Raw genomic sequence first — 24,036 nt, 5'->3', positions numbered from 1 at the left:
CGTGCGCGCCGCGGGGGCGGGGCCTGGGCGGGGCCGAGCGGACGAGGGCGCCCCCCAGCGGACGGAGCGTGAGGGCCGCGTTGGACGGTACCAAGGGAGGGGGGGACGGGGGGGGGAAGCGACCTCAAAACGGCTCCAAAACTGCCCCAAAACCGCCCCAAAACTGCCCCAAAACCTGGCTAAACCTGCCCCAAACCCGACCCAAACCCGGGCCTAAATGTGGCCCCAAACGGGCTTTGGGTGTGTCCTCAAACCGGCCCTAAGCGCGTTCCTTAACGGATCTAAATGTGTCCCCAAACCGGCTCTAAATGTGTCCCTAAACCGGCTCCAAATGTGTCCCCAAACCGGCTCCAAATGTGTCCCCAAACCGACTCCAAATATGTCCCTTAACCGGCTCTAAATGTGTCCCTAAATTGCCTCAAAACGTGGCCACAAAGCGACCCCAAATGTGTCCCAAAATCAGCCCCAAATTGCCCCTAAATGTGGCCCAAAAGTGACTCTAAATTTGTCCCCAAACGGCCCTAAAAAAGCCCTAAATGTGTCCCCAAACTAACCTTAAATGTGACCCCAAACTGACCCCAATTGTGTCCCCAAATTAACCCTAAATGTGGCCCCAAATTGACCCTAAATGTGTCCCAAAAGTGACTTTAAATTTGTCCCCAAGTGGCCCTAAATGTGTCCCCAAATAGACCCTGAATGTGACCCCAAACTGACCCCTAATTTGTCCCAAATTGACCCCAAATGTGCCCCCAAACTGACCCCAAATGTGTCCCCAAATTGACCCCAAATGTGTCCCCAAATTGCCCCTAAATGTGGCCCCAAAGTGACTCTAAATTTGTTCCCAAAGAGCCCTAAAATGGCCCTAAATGTGGCCCCAAAGTGACCCCAAATGCGTCCCCAGATGGACCCCAAATTTGTCTCCAAATTGACCCTAAATGTGTCCCCAAACCAGCCCCAAGTGCGTCCCCAAAGTGACCCCAAATGTGGCCCAAAATCAGCCCCAAATGTGTCTCCAAATTGACCCCAAATGTGTCCCCAAACTGACCCCAAATGTGGCCCTAAAGTGATCCCATATTGACCCTAAATGTGTCCCCAAACTGACCCCAAATGTGGCCCTAAAGTGATCCCATATTGACCCTAAATGTGTCCCCAAACTGACCCCAAATGTGGCCCTAAAGTGATCCCATATTGACCCTAAATGTGTCCCCAAACTGACCCCAAATGAGCCCCAAATGTGTTCCCAAATTGACCCTAAATGTGGCCCCAAACTGACCCTAAATGTGGCCCAAAATCAGCCCCAAATGTGTCACAAAATTGACCCCAAATGTGGCCTCAAATTGACCCCAAATGTGTCCCCAAAACCAGCCCCAATTGTGTCCCCAAACTGACCCCAAATGTGTCCCCAAACCAGCCCCAAATATGTCCCCACAGTGACCCCAAACTGACCCCAAACTGACCCCAAATGTGGCCCCAAAGTGACTCTAAATGTGACCCCAAACTAATCCTAAATGTGTCCCAAAACCAGCCCCAAATGTGTCCCCATACTGACCCCAAATGTGGCCCCAGATGGACCCCAAATTTGTCTCTAAATCAGCCCCAAATGCACCCCCAAATCAGCCCCAAATCTGGCCCCAAACTGACCCCAAATGTGTCCCCAAATTGCCCCCAAATGTGTCCCCAAATTGCCCCTAATGTGACCCCAAACTGACCCCAAATGAGCCCCAAATGTGTCCCCAAATTGCCCCTAAATGTGGCCCCAATGTGACTCTAAATTTGTCCCCAAACGGCCCTAAAAAAAAAAAAAAAAAAACAAAAAACAAAAATGGCCCCAAATGCGTCCCCAACAGTGACCCTAAATGTGACCCCAAATGTGTCCCCAAATGTGTCACTGTCCCCAAACCCGTCCTGGCCCTTCCCCCGAATTTTGGGCCCCGCCCTCCCCTGAGGGGGCCCAGCCCCGAGTTTGGATTTTCCGGCTCCTTCCCAACGCTCCGAGCCCCGGGAATCGTCCGAGCTCTGCTGGGAATTTTGGGGTCCCTTTCCTTCCCCCACCCCCCCAAACCCCAAACCCCAAAAACCCCCAAAACTCCAAAAATCCCAAACCCCCAAAACCCCAAAAACCCCAAACCCGTGCGGGCGCGTCGGGACAAATCCGGATTTTCCTGTTCCAGCCTCGTGTCAGGATGGGCTTGGACGCAGCCTACAAACAGGTACGGGCTGGGAACCCCAAAATCCCAAATTTCTGAGTCCTGGGAACCCCAAAATCCCAAATTTCGGAGTCCTGGAAACCCCAAAATCCCAAATCTGTGAGTCCCAGGGAACCCCAAAATCCCAAATTTGTGAGTCCTGGGCACCCCAAAATCCCAAATCTGTTAGTCCCAGGGAACCCCAAAATCCCAAATTTCAGAGTCCTGGGACACCAAAAATCCAAATTTGGGAATCCTGTGGCACCCCAAAATCCCAAATTGAGGAGTCCCTGGGAACCCCAAAATTCCAAATTTCAGAGTGATGGGCACCCCAAAATCCCAAATTTAAGAGTCCTGGGACACCAAAATCCAAATTTGGGAATCCTGTAGCACCCCAAAAATCCAAATTTCAGAGTCCTGGGACACCAAAAATCCAAATTTGGGAATCCTGTGGCACCCCAAAATCCCGAATTTGGGAGTCCCAGGGAACCCCAAAATCCCAAATTTCGGAGTCCTGGGACACCAAATTTGGGAGTCCTGAGCACCCCAAAATCCCAAATTTAAGAATCCCTGGGGCACCCCAAAATCCCAAATCTGTGAGTCCCAGGGAACCCCAAAATCCAAATTTGGGAGTCCTGGGCGCCCCAAAAAAACTGAATTTGATAATCCTGGGCACCCCAAAAAACTGAATTTGGTAATCCTGGGGAAACCCAAAATGCAAATTTGTGAGTCCTGGGAACCCCAAAATCCCAAATTTGGTAATCCTATGGCATCCCAAACTTTTTAATTTGGGATCCCAGCGCTGCCACCTCCCCAAATTTTGGGGTTCTCCCAAACCAGGGATGGGGGTGGGGTGGGGGAGGGGTTCCCTGAGGATTTTGGGGGGAGTTCCAACCCATCCCCCCCAAATTTGGGGTCCCCCCTCATTTTTGCTCCCCCAGCTGGACCCTCTGGAGCAGCGTGAGGCGCCGACGCCCAAGGTACCTCCCTTCCCAAATTTCCCAAATTTCCCAGATTTCGTGGTGGGATTAATTAACAAATGACCCCTTAATTAATGAATTTCCCCGAATTTTGGGGACCCGCAGCGCCCCCGCGGTGCCGCGCTCTTCGCCATCCTCTCCATCCTCTTCCTCCTCACCTTCCTCGTCCTCATCCACCTGCGGCTCCGCGGCGACGCCGGCGGCACCGACGGCACCGACGGCGCCTGCGAGGAGTCCTGCAGGTAACGCCCCGATTTTGGGGGGTGGGGACACCCCCAAGGCCCCTTTGGGGCCAAACCCCACAGGGGTGACACCAAACTCAACAGACAGTGCCAAACCCAACGGGATTGACCCTAAACCCATTGGGATTGGTGCCAAACCCAATGGGATTGGTGTGGAACCCAATGGGATTGACCCCAAACCCAATGGATGGTGCCAATGCCGATGGGATTGGAGTGGAACCCAATGGACTTGACCCCAAACCCAATGGGATTGGCCCCAAACCCAATGGATGATGCCAAACCCAATGGGATTGGTGTGGAACCCAATTGGGTTGACCCCAAACCCAATGGGCTTGTCCCCAAACCCAATGGACAGTGCCAAACCCATTGGGGTTGACCCCAAACCTAATGGGATTGACCTCAAACCAAATGAGCTTGACCCCAAACCCAATGGGCTTGTCCCCAAACCCAATGGACGGTGCCAAACCCAATGGACGGTGCCAAACCCAGTGAGGTTGACCCCAAACCCAATGGGATTGGAGTGGAACCCAATGGGCTTGACCCCAAACCCAATGGGCTTGTCCTCAAACCCAATGGACGGTGCCAAACCCAATGGAGTTGACCCCAAACCCAATGGGGTTGACCCCAAACCCAATGGGATTGATGCCAAACCCAATGGGATTGACTCCAAACCCAATGAAATTGACCCCAAACCCAGTGGATGGTGTCAAACCCAACGAGGTTGACCCCAAACCCAATGGGATTGGAGTGGAACCCAATAAGCTTGACCCCAAACCCAATGGATGGTGCCAAACCCAATGAGGTTGACCCTAAACCCAGTGGGCTTGACCCCAAACCCAGTGGGATTGGTGTGGAACCCAATGGGGTTGACTCTAAACCCAATGGATGGTGCCAAACCCAATGAGATTGACCCCAAACCCAATGAGGTTGACCCCAAATCCAATGGGTTGACCCCAAACCCAATGGGATTGGAGTGGAACCCAATGGGGTTGACCCCAAACCCAATGAGATTGACCCCAACCCAATGGGGCTGACCCCAAACCCAATGAGGTTGACTCTAAACCCAATGGACGGTGCCAAAACCAATGGGATTGGTGTGGAACACAATGGGATTGACCCCAAACCCAATGGGGTTGACCAATGGGATTGGAGTGGAACCCAGTGGGGTTGACCCCAAACGCAATGGGGTTGACCCCAAACCCAATGGACGGTGTCAAACCCAATGGGATTGACCCCAAACCCAATGGGATTGGAGTGGAACCCAATGGTGTTGACCCCAACCCCAATGGATGGTGCCAAACCCAATGCGATTGACCCCAAACCCAATGGATGGTGTCAAACTCAATGGGATTGACCCCAAACCAAATGATGTTGACTCTAAACCCAATGGACAGTGCCAAAGCCAATGGGATTGGTGTGGAACACAATGGGATTGACCCCAAACCCAATGGGATTGGAGTGGAACCCAATGAGATTGACCCCAAACCCAATGGACGGTGCCAAACCCAATAAGGTTGACCCCAAACCCAATGGGATTGACCCCAAACCCAACGAGGTTGACACCAAACCCAATGGGATTGGAGTGGAACCCAATGGGCTTGACCCCAAACCCAATGGGCTTGTCCCCAAACCCAATGGACGATGCCAAACCCAATGGGGTTGACCCCAAACCCGATGAGTTTGGCCCCAAACCCAATGGGGTTGACCCCAAACCCAATGGACGATGCCAAACCCAATGAGGTTGACCCCAAACCCAATGGGCTTGTCCCCAAACCCAATGGACGGTGCCAAACTCAATGGGGTTGACCCCAAACTCAATGGGATTGGAGTGGAACCCAATGGGGTTGACCCCAAACCCAATGGGGTTGACCCCAAACCCAATGGACGGTGTCAAACCCAATGGGATTGACCCCAAACCCAATGGGATTGGAGTGGAACCCAATGGGCTTGACCCCAAACCCAATGGATGGTGCCAAATCCAATGGGGTTGACCCCAAACTCAATGGGATTGGAGTGGAACCCAATGGGGTTGACCCCAAACCCAATGGGGTTGACCCCAAACCCAATGGACGGTGCCAAACCCAATGAAATTGACCCCAAACCCAATGAGGTTGACCCCAAACCCAATGGGGTTGACCCCAAACCCAACGGACGGTGCCAAACCCAACGGGGTTGGCTCCAAACCCCGGCTAGGATCGTGCTGGTGGAGAGCATCCCGGAAGGGATGACCTTGCCTGGAACGCCCAACCCCTCCACCTTCGACGCATGGCTGGAGCTGCTGGGCGCGGCCACCCGCAGCGTGGACATCGCCTCCTTCTACTGGACCCTGACCAACGAGGACACGCGGACGCACGAACCGAGCGCGGCGCAGGTGCGGCGCCCATCCCAACGATCCCAATGAATATTTTGCCCGTTTTCCTGGTTTTTAATCCATTTTTGGGTCGGTTTGGGCGCTCAGGGCGAGCGGATCCTGGCGGAGCTGCTGGAGCTGCCCCGGCGCGGCGTGGCCGTGCGCGTGGCGGTCAGCGCGCCCTCGGCCAAGGCGCCGCTGGACGATCTGCTGGCTCTGGAGCGTAGCGGTGAGTGGGGAACCCCCCAGAATTCGGGGGTTGAGGGGGGGAGTCGCGGTGGGAGACGCCCGATGTCGGCGCCGTAGGTGCGGCCGTGCGCGCCGTGGATTTCCCGCGTCTCACCGGCGGAATCCTGCACACCAAGTTCTGGTTGGTGGACGGCGTCCATCTCTACATAGGGAGCGCCAACATGGACTGGAGGGCCTTGACTCAGGTGGGTTGTGCCAAGCCTGGCGGATGGGGAAGCCTTGGGGGTGGCGCCAAATCCAATGGATGGCGCCAAATCCAACAGGGATGGTGCCAAACCCAATGGCTGGTGCCAAACTCAATTGGGTTGACCCCAAACCCAATGGGATGGTGCCAAACTCAATGGATGGTGCCAAACCCAATGGGATTGGTGCCAAACCCAGTGGATGGTGCCAAACCCAATGAGGTTGGTACCAAACCCAACAGGGACAGTGCCAAACCCAATGGGATTGGTGTCAAACCCAATGGGATTGGCCCCAAACCCAATGGATGGTGCCAAACTCAATTGGGTTGACCCCAAACCCAATGTCAATGATGCCAAACCCAACGAGCTTGACCCCAAACCCAATAGATGGTGCCAAACTCAATGGGATTGGTGCCAAACCAAATGGATGGTACCAAACTCGATGGGATTGACCCCAAACCCAATGGGATTGACCCCAAAGCCAGTGGATGGTGTCAAACCCAATGGGGTTGGTGTCAAACCCAATGGGGTTGGTGTCAAATCCAATGGATGGTGCCAAACTCAATTGGGTTGACCCCAAACCCAATGTCAATGATGCCAAACCCAACGGGATTGGTGCCAAACCCAGTGGATGGTGCCAAACCCAACGAGCTTGACCCCAAACCCAATGGGATTGGTGCCAAACCCAGTGAATGATGCCAAACCAAATGGGATTGACCCCAAACCCAATGGGATTGGTGTCAAACTCAATGGGATTGGTGCCAAACCCAATGGATGGTACCAAACCCAACAGGGACAGTGTCAAATCCAATGGGATTGGTGTCAAACCCAATGGATGGTGCCAAACTCAATGGGGTTGGTGCCAAACCCAACATAGATGATGCCAAACCCAATGGGATTGGTGCCAAACCCAACGAACTTGACCCCAAACCCAATGGATGGTGCCAAACCCAATGGGATTGGTGCCAAACCCAGTGGATGGTGCCAAACCCAATGAGGTTGGTACCAAACCCAACAGGGACAGTGTCAAATCCAATGGGATTGGTGTCAAACCCAATGGATGGTGCCAAACTCAATGGGGTTGACCCCAAATCCAATGGGATTGACCCCAAACCCAGTGGATGGTGCCAAACCCAATGAGGTTGGTACCAAACCCAACAGGGACAGTGCCAAACCCAATGGGATTGGTGCCACACCCAATGGGATTGGTGTCAAACCCAATGGATGGTGCCAAACTCAATTGGGTTGACCCCAAACCCAATGGATGGTGCCAAACTCAATTGGGTTGACCCCAAACCCAACATAGATGGTGCCAAACCCAACGAGCTTGACCCCAAACCCAATGGGGTTGACCCCAAACCCAATGGATGGTGCCAAACCCAATGGGATTGGTGTCAAACTCAATTGGGTTGACCCCAAACCAAACGAGCTTGACCCCAAACCCAATGGATGGTACCAAACCCAATGGGATTGGTGTCAAACCCAGTGGATGGTACCAAACTCAATTGGGTTGACCCCAAAACCAATGGATGGTGCCAAACCCAATGGGATTGACCCCAAACCCAATGGATGGTGCCAAACCCAATGGGATTGACCCCAAACCCAATGGATGATGCCAAACCCAACGAGCTTGACCCCAACCCAACGAGACGAGCACCAGCCCAACCCCAGCACCGAAACTCCCCCAAACTTTGCCCATCCCCCCCACGCCGCCGCCCCACGCGTCGCCGCCGCCGCAGGTGAAGGAGCTCGGCGCCGCCATCTACAACTGCAGCTGCTTGGCCAAAGACTTGGCCAAAATCTTCGAGGCCTACTGGTCACTGGGCGTTCCCGACGCGTCCATCCCGGCGCCGTGGCCGGACAACTTCTCCACCGCCATCAACGTGGACACCCCCATGGAGCTGACGCTCAACGACACCGCGGCCGCCGTTTACTTCTCGGTGCGTCCCCCTGGCGGCGCCGCGCGTCCCCGCGCCGAGCGCCGCCGCCGACTCCCCGGTTCCCCCCCCGGCAGAGCTCCCCGCCGCCGCTCTGCGCCGCCGGCCGCACCCCGGACCTGGCGGCGCTGCTGGCGACCATCGACGGCGCGCGGGAGTTCGTGGACGTGGCGGTGATGAGTTACCTGGCCAGCACCGAGTTCTCGCGGCCGGAGCGGTTCTGGCCGGCCATCGACGACCGGCTGCGGCGCGCCGCGGTGGAGCGCGGGGTGCGCGTGCGCCTGCTGGCCGGCTGCTGGCGCCACAGCCGCGCCGCCATGTTCCCCTTCCTGCGCTCGCTCGACGCCGTCGGCGACAACCGGACGGGATACGACGTGGAGGTGGTGGGTGATGGGGACAGGGGGGGACAGGGACAGGAGGGGGGGTGACAGGGACAGCGGGGGGGGGACACAGGGACATTGGGGGGTGACAGGGACATCAGGGGGGTGACATGGGGGGACAGGGACATTGAGGGGGTAACAGGGACAGCAGGGGGGACAGGGGCCCTAGGGGGGTGAAGGGACATCAGGGGGTGACACGAGGTGACAGGGACATTGTGGGGGGACACAGGGACATCAGGGGGGTGACAGGGACATTGGGGGGGGGGACAGGGACATCACAAGGGGGACGTGGGGGGTGACAGGGGGAGACAGGGACATTGTTGGGGGGACAGGGACATTGTGGGGGGGACAGGGACAGCAGGGGGGTGGCAGGGACCTTAGGGGGTGACAGGGGAGTGACAGTGACATCAGGGAGTGACAAGGAGGCGTGACAGAGACAGTAGGGGGGTGACAGGGACATCAGAGGGTGACACGGGGTGATAGGGACCTTAGGGGGTGACAGGGGGGGACAGGGACAGCAGGGAGGTGACAGGGACATTGGTGGGGACACAGGGGGACAGGGACATCGGGGGGGTGACAGGGACATCATGAGAGGGACATGGGGGGTGACAGGGGGACACGGACATCAGAGGGGACACGGGGCGGACAGGGACATCAGGGGGAGGTGACAGGGAGGTGACAGGGACATCGAGGGTGACACAGGGGGACAGGGACATCAAGGGTGACAGGGACCTCAGGTGGGTGACAGGGACCCTATGGGGGTGACAGGGACATCGGGGCGGGGACACAGGGACATCGGGGGGGACACGGGGTGACAGAGACAGCAGGGAGGTGACAGGGACAGCAGGGGTGTGACAGTGACATCAGGGGTGACACAGGGGTGACAGGGACATTGGGAGGGTGACAGGGACATCAGGGGGGGACACAGGGGTGACAGGGACATGGGGGGGGGTGACAGGGACATCAGGCAGTGACATGGGGGGACAGAGATCTCAGGGGGCTGGCAGGAGGGTGACAGGGAGGTGACAGTGACATCAGGGGGTGACATAGGGGGGGACAGGGACATCAGGGGGGTGACAGGGTCCCTAGGAGGTGGTGACAGGGATCTCAGGGGAGTGACAGGGGGGTGAGAGGGACATTGGGGGGTGACAGGGATTGACAGGGAGGTGACAGTGACATCAGGGGTGACCAGGACCCTGGGCGGGGACGGGGACATCAGGGGGGTGACAGGGGCCCTAGGAGGGTGACACGGGGGACACAGGGACATCGGGGGGGACACGGGGTTGGCAGGGACATTTGGGGGGACACAGGGACATCAGGGGGGTGACAGTGTCCTTTAAGGGGGATGAAAGGGGCCCTGGAGGGTGACAGGGACATCAGAGGGGGGACAGGGATCTCAGGGGGGACAGTCTCTCAGCAGTGTCCCTCAGGAGGTGACAGAGGTGTCCCTCAGAGGATAAAAATGCCCTCAGCCGTGTCCCTCAGAGGTGACAGTCCCTCAGGAATGTCCCTCAGGAGGTGACAGTGCTCTCAGAGGTGACAATGCCCCCAGAAATGACAGCAGTGTCCCTCAGAGGTGACAGTGCCCTCAGTGGTGTCCCTCAGGGGGTGACAATGCCCTCAGGGGTGTCCCTCAGGGGTGACAATCCCTTTGAGGGGTGACAGTCCCTCAGGAATGTCCCTCAGGAGGTGACAATCGTGTCCCTGTCCCCAGCGGCTGCTCCTGGTGCCCGCAGGGGTGTCCCTTAGAGGTGACAGTGCCCTCAGGGAGTGACAATGCCCTCAGAGGTGACAGTGCTGTCCCTTGTCCCCAGCGGCTGTTCCTGGTGCACTCAGCAGTGTCCCTCAGGGGGTGACAATGCCCTCAGGAGGTGACAATGCACCCAGAGGTGACAATCGTGTCCCCTGTCCCCAGCGGCTGCTCGTGGTGCCCTCAGCAGTGTCCCTCAGAGGTGACAATGCCCCCAGAGGTGACAGTTGTGTCCCCTGTCCCCAGCGGCTGCTCGTGGTGCCCTCAGGGGTGTCCCTCAGGGGATGACAATGCCCCAGAGGTGACAATGCCCCCAGAGGTGACAATGCCCTCAGCAGTGTCCCTCAGGAGGTGACAATGCCCTCAGGAGGTGACAATGCCCTCAGCAGTGCCCTCAGGGGTGACAGTCCCTCAGGAATGTCCCTCAGGAGGTGACAGTCGTGTCCTCTGTCCCCAGCGGCTGCTCCTGGTGCCCTCAGGGGTGTCCCTCAGAGGGTGACAATGCCCTCAGGAGGTGACAATGCCCTCAGAGGGTGACAATGTCCCCAGAGGTGACAGTGCTGTCCCTGTCCCCAGCGGCTGCTCGTGGTGCCCTCAGCAGTGTCCCCTAGAGGTGACAGTCGTGTCTCTCAGAGGGTGACAATGCCCTCAGAGGGTGACAATGCCCTCAGGAGGTGACAGCCATGTCCCCTGTCCCCAGCGGCTGTTCCTGGTGCCCTCCAGCCCCTCCCAGAGCCGCCTCCCCTTCGCCCGCGTCAGCCACAGCAAGTTCATGGTGACCGACCAGGCGGCCTACGTGGGTGAGACACCAAAATCCCCCCAAAATCCCCAAAAACTGCCTAAAAATCACCAAAAACTGCCTAAAAAACTGCCTAAAAATCACCAAAAAACTGCCCAAAATCTCCACAAAAAACTGCCCAAAAAACTGCCAAAAATCTCCACAAAAATCCCCAAAAACTGCCTAAAAAACTGCCTAAAAATCACCAAAAAACTGCCCAAAAAACTGCCTAAAAATCCCCAAAAACTGCCTAAAAAACGGCCAAAAAATCACCAAAAAACTGCCCAAAAATACTGCCAAAAATCCCCCCCAAAACTGCCAAAAAATCCCCAAAAAACTGCCAAAAAATCCCCCCAAAAACTGCCAAAAACCTCCACAAAATATCCCCAAAAACTGCCTAAAAACTGATTAAAAACTGCCAAAAAATCCCCAAAAAACTGCAAAAAAACCTCCCCAAAAATCCCCCAAAACTGCCTAAAAATCCCCAAAAAACTGCCCAAAAAACTGCCAAAAATCTTCACAAAAATCCCCAAAAACTGCCTAAAAAATCCCCAAAAAACTGCAAAAAAACCTCCCCAAAAATACCCCGAAAAATACCCAAAAACTGCCTAAAAATCCCAAAAAAACTGCCTAAAAATCCTCAAAACTGCCAAAAAATCCTCAAAAAACCTGCCAAAAAACTGCCCAAAAAATCCCCAAAAAAGTTTCTTGGGCAGTTTTTTGGGGATTTTTAGGCAGTTTTTTGGGGATTTTTTGGCAGTTTTTTGGGGATTTTTAGGCAGTTTTTTGGGGATTTTTAGGCAGTTTTTTGGGGATTTTTTGGCAGTTTTTTGGGGATTTTTTGGCAGTTTTTTGATGATTTTTTGGGGATTTTTTGTGGAGGTTTTTTTAATTTTTAGGGAGTTTTTTGTGAAGTTTTTTGGGGGGATCCACCCCAAAATCCCAGTTCCTACAGGAGAATTTTGGGGAGTTTTTTGTGAATTTTTTGAGAACACTCCCCAAAATCCCCTCTTTTTCCCCCAGGCACCTCGAACTGGTCCGGGGATTACTTTGAGCTCCTAAATCCCCTTTTTCCCCCCTAAAATAAAATCTCTTTTCCCCTCAGGCACCTCGAACTGGTCCGGGGATTACTTCGAGCGCACGGCCGGGGCCGCGCTGGTTCTCACCCAGCCCGGGGCCGATTCTGGAACCTTCCGGGAGCGGCTCCGGGAACTTTTCCAGCGGGACTGGAACTCCCGGTACAGCGTGGACATCGGGGACACCCCGAGCTGGGAAAAACGGTGTGGATAAAAGGGAATAAAAATGGGAATTTGGGATTTGGGGGGAATAAAAACTGAAATTTGGGATTTGGGGGGATAAAAACGGGAATGACATCGGGGACAGCCCCAGCTGGGAAAAACACTGCGGGTAGGGAGGGAATAAAAATGGAAATTTGGGATTTGGGGGAATAAAAACGGGAATTTGGGATTTGGGGGGAATAAAAATGGAAATTTGGGATTGGGGGACAGCCTCAGCTGGGAAAAACGGTGTGGGTAAAGGGGGAATAAAATCTGAAATTTGGGATTTGGGGGGAATAAAAATGGGAATTTGGGATTTGGGGACAGCCCGAGGTGGGAGGGACGGTGCGGGTAAAGGGGGAATAAAATCTGAAATTTGGGATTTGGGGGAATAAAAATGGGAATTTGACATCGGGGACAGCCCCAGCTGGGGGGGAATAAAAATGGAAATTTGGGATTGGGGACAGCCCGAGGTGGGAAAAACACTGCGGGTAGCGGGGGAATAAAAACTGAAATTTGGGATTTGGGGGAATAAAAACTGAAATTTGGGATTTGGGGGAATAAAAACTGAAATTTGGGATTTGGGGACAGCCCCAGCTGGGAAAAACGGTGTGGGTAGGGGGGGAATAAAAATGGGAATTTGGGATTTGGGGGGAATAAAAATGGAAATTTGGGATTTGGGGACAGCCCCAGCTGGGAAAAGCGGTGTGGGTAAAAGGGAAATAAAAATGGGAATTTGGGACTTGGGGGAATAAAAACGGGAATTTGGGATTGGGGACAGCCCCAGCTGGGGGGGAATAAAAATGGAAATTTGGGTTTTGGGGACAGCCCCAACTGGGAAAAACGGTGTGGGTAGGGGGGGATAAAAATGGGAATTTGGGATTTGGGGGAATAAAAACGGAAATTTGGGATTTGGGGGGAATAAAAACGGGAATTTGACATCGGGGACAGCCCCAGCTGGGAAAAACGGTGTGGGTAGGGGGGGATAAAAATGGGAATTTGGGATTTGGGGGGAATAAAAACGGGAATTTGGGATTTGGGGACAGCCCGAGGTGGGAGAAACGGTGTGGGTAAAGGGGGAATAAAAACGGGAATTTGGGATTTGGGGGAATAAAAATGGGAATTTGGGATTTGGGGGGAATAAAAACGAGAATTTGGGATTTGGGGACAGCCCCAGCTGGGAGGGACAGTCCGGGTAAAGGGGAATAAAAATGGAAATTTGGGATTTGGAGATTTGGGGACAGCCCCAGCTGGGAAAAACGGTGTGGGTAAAGGGGGAATAAAAATGGAAATTTGGGATTTGGGACAGCCCCAGCTGGGGGAAACGGTGTGGGTAAAGGGGGAATAAAAACGGGAATTTGGGATTTGGGGGGTTTGGGGTGCTGGGGGTGATGCTGAGTGGGCTCCAAAATTCATCACTGGGCTCCCAAATTCATCACTGGACCCCCCAATCCTCCCCCCGGACCCCCCGCAGCCCCCATCACACTCGAGGCTTTATCAATTAATTTTTAATTTATTAATTTTCATCCCGGCCAAGCCAAGCGTGGGGGGCGGGGCTGGGGGCAGCGCCCTCGTGCCCCCCCCTCCCCTGGTTAACAGAAAAAACCCCAAAATCGGCGAAAAAAAACCCCAAAAAAAGCTGGATTAGGAATTTTGGGGGGGGGACAAGGAGTTAGAGAGGGTCTGGGGGAGCTCAGGGGGGTCCCCAAAATCGCTCGGGGGGGGTTCAGGGCTCGCCACAGATTTGGGGGCTCAGCACCAACTGCGGCAGCTGAAATTTGGGGGTGCCCTCGCCGGGGTCACACCGAGAGGGGATCCCCCCCAAGCCGGAAATTTGGGGGTCCCCAGGGCACAGCTCCACCTCGGGGAATCGAATCCTCCCCAATTTGGGGGGCTCCGGGGAGGGGGTGAATCCCACCCGGGGCACCCAGCGGCGCCTCCGGGGGTTCCCATCCCCCTCGGGGGCTCCTTTGGAGCTTCCCCTCCTCATCCTCCCCGCCGAACCCGCCCCGAATTTGGGGAGTTTGACCCCAAAACGGCGCCCGGAGGGGTCGGCGGTGCCGTCCAGACCCGGCGGTGCCAATTCCAGCTCCGGCACCTTCAGCGGCTCCGGGGATTTGGGGCGTCCCGGGGCCGATCCCGGTCCCGATCCCGATCCCGGTCCGGGCAGCGCGAACCCCACGGCGGGGATGGAAATTCGAGCTTTGGGTCGGGTTTGGCTCGGTTCTGGAGCCGTCCAGCCCAGGATCAAACTCTCAGCGCTTCCCCCGCGTTTTGGGGGGGATTTGGGGGCACCCCCGGGGCGGAGATCGGGGCTGGACCCCCCGAATTTGGGCAGCGCTGCGGCCGCGATACCGAACCGGGGAGATCCCGGAGAGCCGAACCCGAACCGGGGAGATCCCGGAGAACCGAGCCCGAACCGGGAGGATCCCGCAGAACCGAGCCCGAACCGGGAGGATCCCGGAGAACCGAACCCGAACCGGGAGGATCCCGCAGAACCGAACCCGAACCGGGGAGATCCCGGAGAACCGAACCCGAACCGGGAGGATCCCGCAGAACCGAGCCCGAAGCGGGGACCATCCTCGGTGTCCCCAAAAGGCACCAGCGACAATTTGGGGACTTTGAGCTTGGCCCCCAGGTCCAGCCCCACGCTGGGAACGGGGGGCGAGGGCGGGGGGCTGGCGCTGAGCTTGCCCAGAGCCCACCCGAGGCGGGGCAGGCGGAATTTGGGGGTTTTGGGGGCGATTTCCACCGCGGGGGGCTCCAGCTCTCGGCTCAGCCTCCGCAGCCCCTCGGTGAACGAGGCTGGGCGAGCAGAGGGGGGCTCGGGGCTAGCGATGCCCCCCAGCTCCACCGAGGGTGTGGGGACATCGATGGGCACCGAGGGGACGCGGAATCCTCCCCGGGCAGCCCCCTCCTCATCCCCTGGGGTGGGACCCCCCTTCCCCAGGTGGATTTGGGGGGGGCTGAGCCCCAGAGACCCCTTGGGAGCGGCGACCTCGACGGCGGGGATGCGAGCCAGGGGTTCCCCGGGGGGCTCCGGGGGTTTGGGGGGCTCCGGGAGCGGGGTCCGGGCTGCGGCCGCTTCCCGAACCGTGAGGCGGGGCCGAGGGGGCCGCGGGGGCTCGGGGGTGGGAGAGGAGGGGGCGAGGAGGGGCTTGGGCAGTTTGGGGAGTTTGGGGAGGGCGAGTTCCACCGAGACCGGGGCCAGCGGGGCTGCGGGAGGGGCCGGCGGCTTCTTGGAGGCTGCGGGAGTCGGGAGGGGCTGGGGGGGAAAGGAGAGGGTGTGGGGAGGGTGGACAGCCCGCAGGGACCCCAAAAAACCCGAACTGCATCCACAGGGATCCCAAAAACCCCAAATAACCCGAACTGCGTCCCTAGGGATCCCAAAAACCCAAAAAAACCCGAACTGCGTCCACAGGGATCCCAAATAACCCGTCCTGAATTCATAGCGATCCCAAAACCCCCAAATAATCCGTCCTGCATCCATAGGGATCCCAAAAAACCCCAAATAACCCGAACTGCGTCCCTAGGAATCCCAAAAACCCCAAATAACCCGTCCTGAATTCATAGCGATCCCAAAAAACCCGTTTTGCATCTCTAGGGACCTAAAAAACCCCAAAGAACCCGTCCTGAATTCATAGGGACCCCGAAAAACCCCAAATAACCCGAACTGCATCCACAGGGACCCCAAAAAAAACCCAAATAACCCGAACTGCATCCCTAGGGATCCCAAAAACCCATCGTGCATCCACAGGGATCCCAAAAAACCCGAACTGCATCCATAGGGACCCCAAAAATCCCAAAAAACCCGAACTGTATCTATGGGGATCCCAAAAACCCGTCCTGCATCCCTAGGGATCCCAAATAACCCCAAATAACCCGAACTGCATCCCTAGGGATCCCAAATAACCCCAAATAACCCGAACTGCGTCCAGAGGGACCCCAAAAACCCCAAATAACCCGAACTGCGTCCAGAGGGACCCCAAAAACCCCAAATAACCCGAACTGCGTCCCTAGGGATCCCAAATAACCCGAACTGCATTCACAGGGATCCCAAATAACCCGTCCTGCATTCATAGGGATCCCAAAAACCCCAAAAAACCCGACCTGCGTCCCTAGGGATCCCAAAAACCCCAAATAACCCGTCCTGAATTCATAGCGATCCCAAAAAACCCGTTTTGCATCTCTAGGGACCTAAAAAACCCCAAATAACCCGTCCTGAATTCATAGGGACCCCGAAAAACCTGTACTGCATCCCTAGGGATCCCAAAAACCCCAAATAACCCGAACTGAATTCACAGGGGTCCCAAAAACCCCAAATAACTCGTCCTGAATTCATAGGGACCCCAAACCCCCCTCACCACCCCCAGGGACTCCCCAGCCGTGGTGTCCCCGTGTCCCCCTGTCCCTCTGTCCCCGTGTCCCCCGCGCTGTCCCCGTGTCCCGCTGTCCCCCTGTCCCCCTGTCCCCATGTCCCCGTGTCCCTCTGTCCCCCTGTCCCCCTGTCCCCCCGTCCCTCTGTCCCCGTGTCCCCTGTCCCCCTGTCCCCGTGTCCCCCTGTCCCCGTGTCCCCCACGCTGTCCCTCTGTCCCCCTGTCCCTCTGTCCCCGTGTCCCCCTGTCCCCGCCCCGTCCCCATGTCCCCCTGTCCCTCACCATCCTGTCGCGCTGTCCCCGTGTCCCTCTGTCCCTCTGTCGCCCTGTCCCACTGTCCCTGTGTCCCGCTGTCCCCCTGTCCCTCTATCCCCATGTCCCCCCCATGTCCCGCCCGCTGTCCCCGTGTCCCTCTGTCCCCCTGTCCCTCTGTCCCCCTGTCCCCGCCTGCTGTCCCCGTGTCCCGCCCGCTGTCCCCGTGTCCCCCCTGTCCCTCTATCCCCCTGTCCCGCTGTCCCCGTGTCCCTCTGTCCCCCTGTCCCCGCCTGCTGTCCCCGTGTCCCGCCCGCTGTCCCCGTGTCCCCCTGTCCCTCTATCCCCCTGTCCCGCTGTCCCCGTGTCCCTCTGTCCCCCCCAGTCTGTCGCGCTGTCCCCCGTGTCCCCCTGTCCCTCACCATCCTGTCGCGCTGTCCCTCGGTGTCCCCGGGGGTGGCGGTGTCCCCGGGGGTGGCCCGTCGCAGGTGCAGGGACACGCGACACGCGCCCGCGCCCTCCAGCGCTCGCCACACGGCCTCGGGGGTGGCGCCTTCGAACGAGACCCGCGCGGCCAGGACGCGGTCACCTGTGGGGACAGCGCGGGGACAGCGCAGTGGCACCCTGTGTCACCCGGGGTGTCCCCAGATGGCACCGCAAATGGCACTCCAATGTCACCCGGGGTGTCCCCAAATGGCACCCTCAGGGTCACCACAAATGGCACCCCAATGTCACCCTGTGTCACCCTGGGTGTCCCCAAATGTCACCACAATGTCACCCCTGGGTGTCCCCAAGTGTCACCACAATGTCACCCCTGGGTGTCCCCAAATGTCACCGCAAATGTCACCCTCAGGGTCGCCTCGAATGTCACCCTCAGGATCACTCCAAATGTCACCCCAATGTCACCCTGGGTGTCCCCAGATGTCACCCCCAGGGTCACCCCAATGTCACCCTGGGTGTCCCCCAGTGTCACCCAGTGCCCCCCCAGTACCCCCAGTATCCCCAGTGTCCCCCAGTGTCCCCCAGTGTCCCCGATGCCCTCCCAGTGTCCCCCAGTGTCCCCCAGTATCCCCAGTGTCCCCAATGCCCCCCCAGTACCCCCAGTGCCCTCCCAGTGTCCCCAATGCCCCCCCAGTGTGTCCCCAGTATCCCCCCAATGCCCCCCAGTGTCCTCAGTGCCCTCCCAGTGTCCCCAGTATCCCCCAGTATCCCCCAGTGTCCCCAGTGCCCTCCCAGTATCCCCCAGTGTCCCCAATACCCTCCCAGGGTCCCCCAGTGCCCCCTCAGTGTCCCCAGTGTCCCCAGTGCCCTCCCAGTGTCCCCCAATGCCCCCCCAGTGTCCCCCAGTATCCCCAGTACCCCCAGTGTCCCCAGTGTCCCCAATGCCCTCCCAGTATCCCCCAGTGCCCCCTCCAGTATCCCCAGTATCCCCAGTGTCCCCCAGTGTCCCCAGTGTCCCCGATGCCCTCCCAGTATCCCCCAGTATCCCCCAGTATCCCCAGTGTCCCCCAGTATCCCCCAGTATCCCCAGTATCCCCCCAGTATCCCCAGTGTCCCCAATGCCCCCCCAGTACCCCCAGTGCCCTCCCAGTGTCCCCAATGCCCCCCCAGTGTCCCCAGTATCCCCAGTATCCCCAGTATCCCCAGTGTCCCCCAGTGTCCCCAATGCCCTCCCAGTATCCCCAGTATCCCCAGTGCCCCCCAGTATCCCCAGTGCCCTCCCAGTGTCCCCCAGTGTCCCCAGTATCCCCAGTGTCCCCAGTGTCCCCGATGCCCTCCCAGTGTCCCCCCAGTGTCCCCACTCACCCTGGCGCAGCCGCGGGGACTTTGGGGTGTCACTCACGATAATCCCGTGACTGTCGCGACTCAGGGGGAGCCCCCTCCCCACCTCGGAGCCCGGGCCCAGCTCCACCAGCTCCTGCGTCATTTGGGGAGGGGGCTCAGACACAATTTGGGGAGGGGGCTCCTCCCGACAGGACCCCGTGTCCCCCCCCAGAGCCCCCCTGCTCACCTCCATGGTCTGGGGGGTCCCGGTGTTTCGGGGGTCCCGGTGTTTCGGGGGTCCCGGTTTTTGGGGGGGGTCCCGGTCTCTGGGGGGTCTCGGGGGGAAGAAGCAGCGCTGGGAGGGTTCTGGAAAAGGGGAGGAGAGACCCCCGACCCCCCATTGCACCCCCAAATCCCCTCATTGCACCCCAAATCCCCCCACTGCACCCCACAAATCTCATCACAACACCCCCAAATCCCATCCCAGCCCCCTAAATCCCCTCATCGCACCCCCAAATCTCATCACAGCACCCCCAAAACCCATCCCAGCCCCTCAAAATCCCCCCCTTGCACCCCCAAACCTTATCGTAGCCCCCCCAAATCCCCTCATTCCACCTCCAAACCCCCTCCCAGCCCCCCAAAATCCCCCCACTGGACCCCCAAACCCCATCCCAGCCCCTACAAACCCCATCCCAACCCCTCAAACCTCATCAGAGCCCCCACAAACCTCATCCCAGCCCCCCAAATCCCCCTCTGGCACCCCCAGACCCGATCCCAGACCCCCAAATCCCCTCATTGCACCCCCAAATCCCCTCATTGCACCCCAAAATCCCCCCTCGCACCCCCAGACCCCATCGTAGCCCCCCCAAATCTCATCCCAGCCCCAAAAAATCCCCTCATTGCACCCCCAAACCTGATCACAGCCCCCCCAAAATCCCCCCTCGCACCCCCAAACCCCATCCCAGCCCCTCAAAATCCCCTCACTGCACCCCCAGACCCCATCCTAGCCCCCCCAAAATCCCCCCAGTGCACCCCCAAATCCTCTCATTGCACCCCCAAACCCCATCCCAGCCCCCCAAATCTCATCTCAGTACCCCCAGACCCCAGCCCAGCCCCTAAAAATCCCCCCCTCGCACCCCCAAACCGCATCCCAGCCCCTACAAACCCCATCCCAGCCCCCCAAATCCCCCCATTGCACCCCCAAATCCCCTCCTCGCACCCTCAGACCCCATCGTAGCCCCCTCAAATCCCCCTCTCGCACCCCCAGACCCCATCCCAGCCCCCCCAGACCCCATCCGAGCCCCTACAAACCCCATCCCAGCCCCCCAAAATCTCCTCATTGCACCCCCAGACCCCATCCCGGCCCCCAAATCCCCTTAGTACACCCCCAAAATCCCCTCATTGCACCCCCAAACCCCATCCCAGCCCCCCCAGACCCATCCCAGCCCCCCAAACCTCATCAGAGCCCCCACAAACGCCATCCCAGCCCCCCAAATCTCATCCCAGCCCCAAAAAATCCCCCCATTGCACCCCCAAATCTCATCGTAGCCCCCCCAAATCTCATCACAGCACCCCCAAACCCCCTCCCAGCCCCCCAAATCCCATCCCAACCCCCCAGACCCCCTCCCAGCCCCGTTTCCGAGCCCGCTCCCCACATTCCCGTCCCGCACCTTCCCTCTCGGCGCTGTTCTGAGCTGGATCCGGGTCCCCCCCACCCTCAGGGCCCCCCCTTTTTTTGGAATCCCCCCCCCCCCACGCAGCCGAGGGACAAAGGGGGGTCCTTGTGCTGCCCCCCCCGCCCGCAGCTCCCGGGGAATTCCGGGAATTCGGGGGACTCAGCACAAAATGCCGTGGGATGGAGCCGGGCCTGGGCTGGGGATGGGGGGAGAGAGGCGGGGGGCAGGGATTGGGGGGTCCCTGGGACCCTCGAAACCAGCTCTGGGACCCCGAAACCACCCCTGGGACCCTCTAAATCACCCCTGGATCCCCCTAAATCACCCCGGGACCCCCTAAATCATCCCTGGGACCCCCTAAATCACCGCTGGGACCCCTAAATCATCTCTGGGACCCCCTAAATCACCACTGGGACCCCCGAAACCACCCCTGGGACCCCCTAAATCATCTCTGGGACCCCCTAAACCTTCCCTGGGACCCCCTAAGCCAGCTCTGTGACCCCCTAAATCACCCCTGGGACCCCCAAAACCACCCCTGCGACCCCCTAAAACACCCCAAAGATCCCCTTGACACCCCCGAGACCCCCCAAAATCCCCCTGGGAACTCCTAAATCACCCCTGGGATCCCCTAAATCAGCTCTGGGATCCCTAAATCATCTCTGGGACCCCCAACCCCTCCCTGGGACCCCCCAACCCACACCTGGGACCCCCTAAATCACCCCTGGAATCCCCCAAACCCTCCCTGGGACCCCCAAACCTTCCCTGGGATCCCCAAACCCTCCCTGGGACCCCCTAAATCATCTCTGGGACCCCCAAACCAGCTCTGAGACCCCCTAAACCAGCTCTGGGATCCCCATAACACTCCAAGGATCCCCTAGATTTCCTCTGGACCCCCTAAATCACCCCTGGGAACCCCTAAATCTTCCCTGGGACCCCCATAACACCCCGAAAACCCCAAAACCAGCTCTGGGATGCCCTAAACCAGCTCTGGGAGCCCGAAACCAGCTCTGGAATCCCCTAAATCACCCCTGGGACCCCCTAAATCAGCCCTGGGACCCTGAAACCAGCTCTGGGACCCCCATAACACCCCGAGGACCCCCTAAATCATCCCTGGGACCCCCGAAACCACCCCTGGGACCCCCTAAACTCTCCCTGGGACCCCCTAAATCAGCTCTGGGATCTCCTAAATCACCCCGAGGACCCCCTAAACCAGCTCTGGGACCCCCCAAACCAGCTCTGGGACCCCCTAAATCAGCTCTGGGACCCCCAAACCCTCCCTGAGACCCCCTAAATCACCCCTGGACCCCCTAAACCAGCTCTGGGACCCCCTAAATCACCCCTGGGACCCCCTAAACCAGCTCTGGGATCCCCATAACACTCCGAGGATCCCCTAAATCACCTCTGGACCCCCAAAATCACCCCTGGGACTCCCAAAATCACCCCTGGGACTCCCAAAATCACCCCTGGGTTCCCCAAAATCACCCCTGGGACTCCTCAGTTATTTTAAGGCTTAAATCGAGGTGGGAGAGGGAGGGAAATGTGAGGGGGAAAGAGCAGGAAATGTGAGGGGAAAAGAGGAAATGTGAGGGAGAATGAGAGAAAAGTTGATGATTGATCACTTGATAATTGATAAAAGATTCGCGTTAATCGTAGAAGTATCGGGGTTTGTAGAAACCAAAATACAAAGGTCTGAAGTGAAGCGCAGACCCTTGATGGAGGAAAATAATTGTTTTAAATGCCCTGCCATGAATATTATGTTTCTAAATTGTATCTGCTACCAGTTTGTAAAATCAGGCTTTACAATAGCCTGATTGATTTTGCAAAATCCGACTTGCTTGCCTTTGTTTTATCAATGATGGCCTATCTAGAAAACCAGAATTTCCCGATTTCTGCCGGTTTTATGGTAGATAAAATGGAAATCTGTGCGAGACTTTCACATGGATTTTTATTTTGGCCACCACTGCTAGCCTGGCAAAATGATGACAGCAAGAAAACAGAAATTATTGATACCCACAATGAAATAAGAAGAAACTGCGAAGGAAGATCGGACGGAGCGCGGTGTGGGCGGTGACCCCTCACGCCTCCCCGGCGCTGTTTGCTCGGCCTGTAAAAAATAAAACAATCTGGATTTTGCTACAAATTGAGACTTTTGTTTCTCGTTTATAACAGGAGGGAAAACGTGAGGGAAAAGGGGGAGAAATGTGAGGGGAAAAGGGAGAAATGTGAGGGGAAAAGGGGGAGAAATGTGAGGGGAAAAGGGAAAAAAATGTGAGGGGAAAAGGGCGGGAAAACGTGAGGGGAAAAAAGGGCGGGAAAACGTGAGGGGGAAAGAGAAATAAATGTGAGGGGAAAAGAGAAATAAATGTGAGGGGAAAAAAGAGAAATAAATGTGAGGGGAAAAGAGAAATAAATGTGAGGGGAAAAAAGAGAAATAAATGTGAGGGGAAAAAAGAGAAATAAATGTGAGGGGAAAAGAGAGAAATAAATGTGAGGGGAAAAAAGAGAAATAAATGTGAGGGGAAAAGAGAAATAAATGTGAGGGGGAAAGAGAAATAAATGTGAGGGGAAAAGAGAAATAAATGTGAGGGGAAAAGAGAAATAAATGTGAGGGGGAAAGAGAAAAAAATGTGAGGGGAAAAGAAAAATAAATGTGAGGGGAAAAAAGAGAGAGAAATGTGAGGGGAAAAAAGAGAAAAATGTGAGGGGAAAAGCGAAATAAATGTGAGGGGAAAAAAGAGAAATAAATGTGAGGGGAGAAAAGAGAAATAAATGTGAGGGGAAAAAAGAGAAATAAATGTGAGGGGAAAAGAGAGAGAAATGTGAGGGGAAAAAAGAGTAATAAATGTGAGGGGAAAAGAGAGAAATAATTGTGAGGGGAAAAGAGAGAAAAACGTGAGGGGAAAATAGAGAAAGGTGAGGGGAAAAAAGAGAAATAAATGTGAGGGGAAAAAAGAGAAATAAATGTGAGGGGAAAAGAGAAATAAATGTGAGGGGAAAAGAGAGAGAAATGTGAGGGGAAAAGGGGGAGAAATGTGAGGGACAAAAAGGCGAATGTGAGGGCAGAAAGGACGGGAAAACGTGAGGGAAAAAGAGAAATAAATGCGAGGGGAAAAGAGAGAAATAAATGTGAGGGGGAAAAGAGAAATGAATGTGAGGGGAAAGGAGGAGAAATTGAGGGGGAAAGGGGCGGAAAAACGTGAGGGGAAAATAGAGAAAGGTGAGGGGAAAATAGAGAAATGTGAGGGAAAAAGAGTGACCAAAGGGGGGGTCCGTGCCTCAGTTTCCCCTCACGGTGACAAAGGGGGGTCCGTGCCTCAGTTTCCCCTCACGGTGACAAAGGGGGGTCCGTGCCTCAGTTTCCCTCCCCAGGTGACAAAGGGGGGGGGTCCGTGCCTCAGTTTCCCTCCCCAGGTGACAAAGGGGGGCGTCCGTGCCTCAGTTTCCCTTTCCAGGTGACAAAGGGGGGGTCCGTGCCTCAGTTTCCCCTCACGGTGACAAAGGGGGGGTCCGTGCCTCAGTTTCCCCTCACGGTGACAAAGGGGGGGGGGGGTCGGTCCGTGCCTCAGTTTCCCTTTCCAGGTGACAAAGGGGGGGTCCGTGCCTCAGTTTCCCCTCATGGTGACAAAGGGGGGGTCCGTGCCTCAGTTTCCCCTCACGGTG

At 57.0% G+C, this 24,036-nt stretch overlaps 1 protein-coding gene across 2 annotated transcripts; it reads left to right on the top strand.

Annotated features, from left to right (window-relative positions):
* Window positions 1-8: 8 nt before the first annotated feature.
* Window positions 9-12,420, top strand: PLD3 (phospholipase D family member 3). Of its 2 annotated transcripts, XM_033086973.2 has the most exons (11): window positions 9-87; window positions 2,172-2,210; window positions 3,128-3,166; window positions 3,272-3,408; window positions 5,602-5,779; window positions 5,867-5,987; window positions 6,065-6,192; window positions 7,929-8,129; window positions 8,204-8,509; window positions 10,957-11,056; window positions 12,140-12,417. In XM_033086973.2, exons 2-11 carry the CDS (start codon window positions 2,184-2,186, stop codon window positions 12,322-12,324), a joined length of 1,422 nt encoding a protein of 473 aa, XP_032942864.1. In that variant the 5' UTR covers window positions 9-87; window positions 2,172-2,183; the 3' UTR covers window positions 12,325-12,417. The 2 variants fall into 2 exon arrangements, with proteins under 2 accessions (XP_032942864.1, XP_032942865.1); XM_033086974.1 differs by lacking the exon at window positions 3,128-3,166 and having other exon boundaries at window positions 12,140-12,420.
* Window positions 12,421-24,036: the final 11,616 nt, after the last annotated feature.

The sequence above is a fragment of the Catharus ustulatus genome, unplaced genomic scaffold (genome assembly GCF_009819885.2).
Source record: "Catharus ustulatus isolate bCatUst1 unplaced genomic scaffold, bCatUst1.pri.v2 scaffold_89_arrow_ctg1, whole genome shotgun sequence".
Classification (NCBI taxonomy): domain Eukaryota; kingdom Metazoa; phylum Chordata; class Aves; order Passeriformes; family Turdidae; genus Catharus; species Catharus ustulatus.
Note: the sequence above shows the minus strand (reverse complement) of the source record. Positions and strands in the feature narration are given on the sequence as shown.

Bases quoted from the DNA above. Each gene is read 5' to 3' on its own strand.
- PLD3 (XM_033086973.2), top strand. From the start codon at position 2,184: ATGGGCTTGGACGCAGCCTACAAACAG. The intron at 2,211-3,127 runs GTACGGGCTGGG...TTGCTCCCCCAG, and splicing joins TGGACGCAGCCTACAAACAG to CTGGACCCTCTGGAGCAGCG. The intron at 8,130-8,203 runs GTGCGTCCCCCT...CCCCCCCGGCAG, and splicing joins CGGCCGCCGTTTACTTCTCG to AGCTCCCCGCCGCCGCTCTG.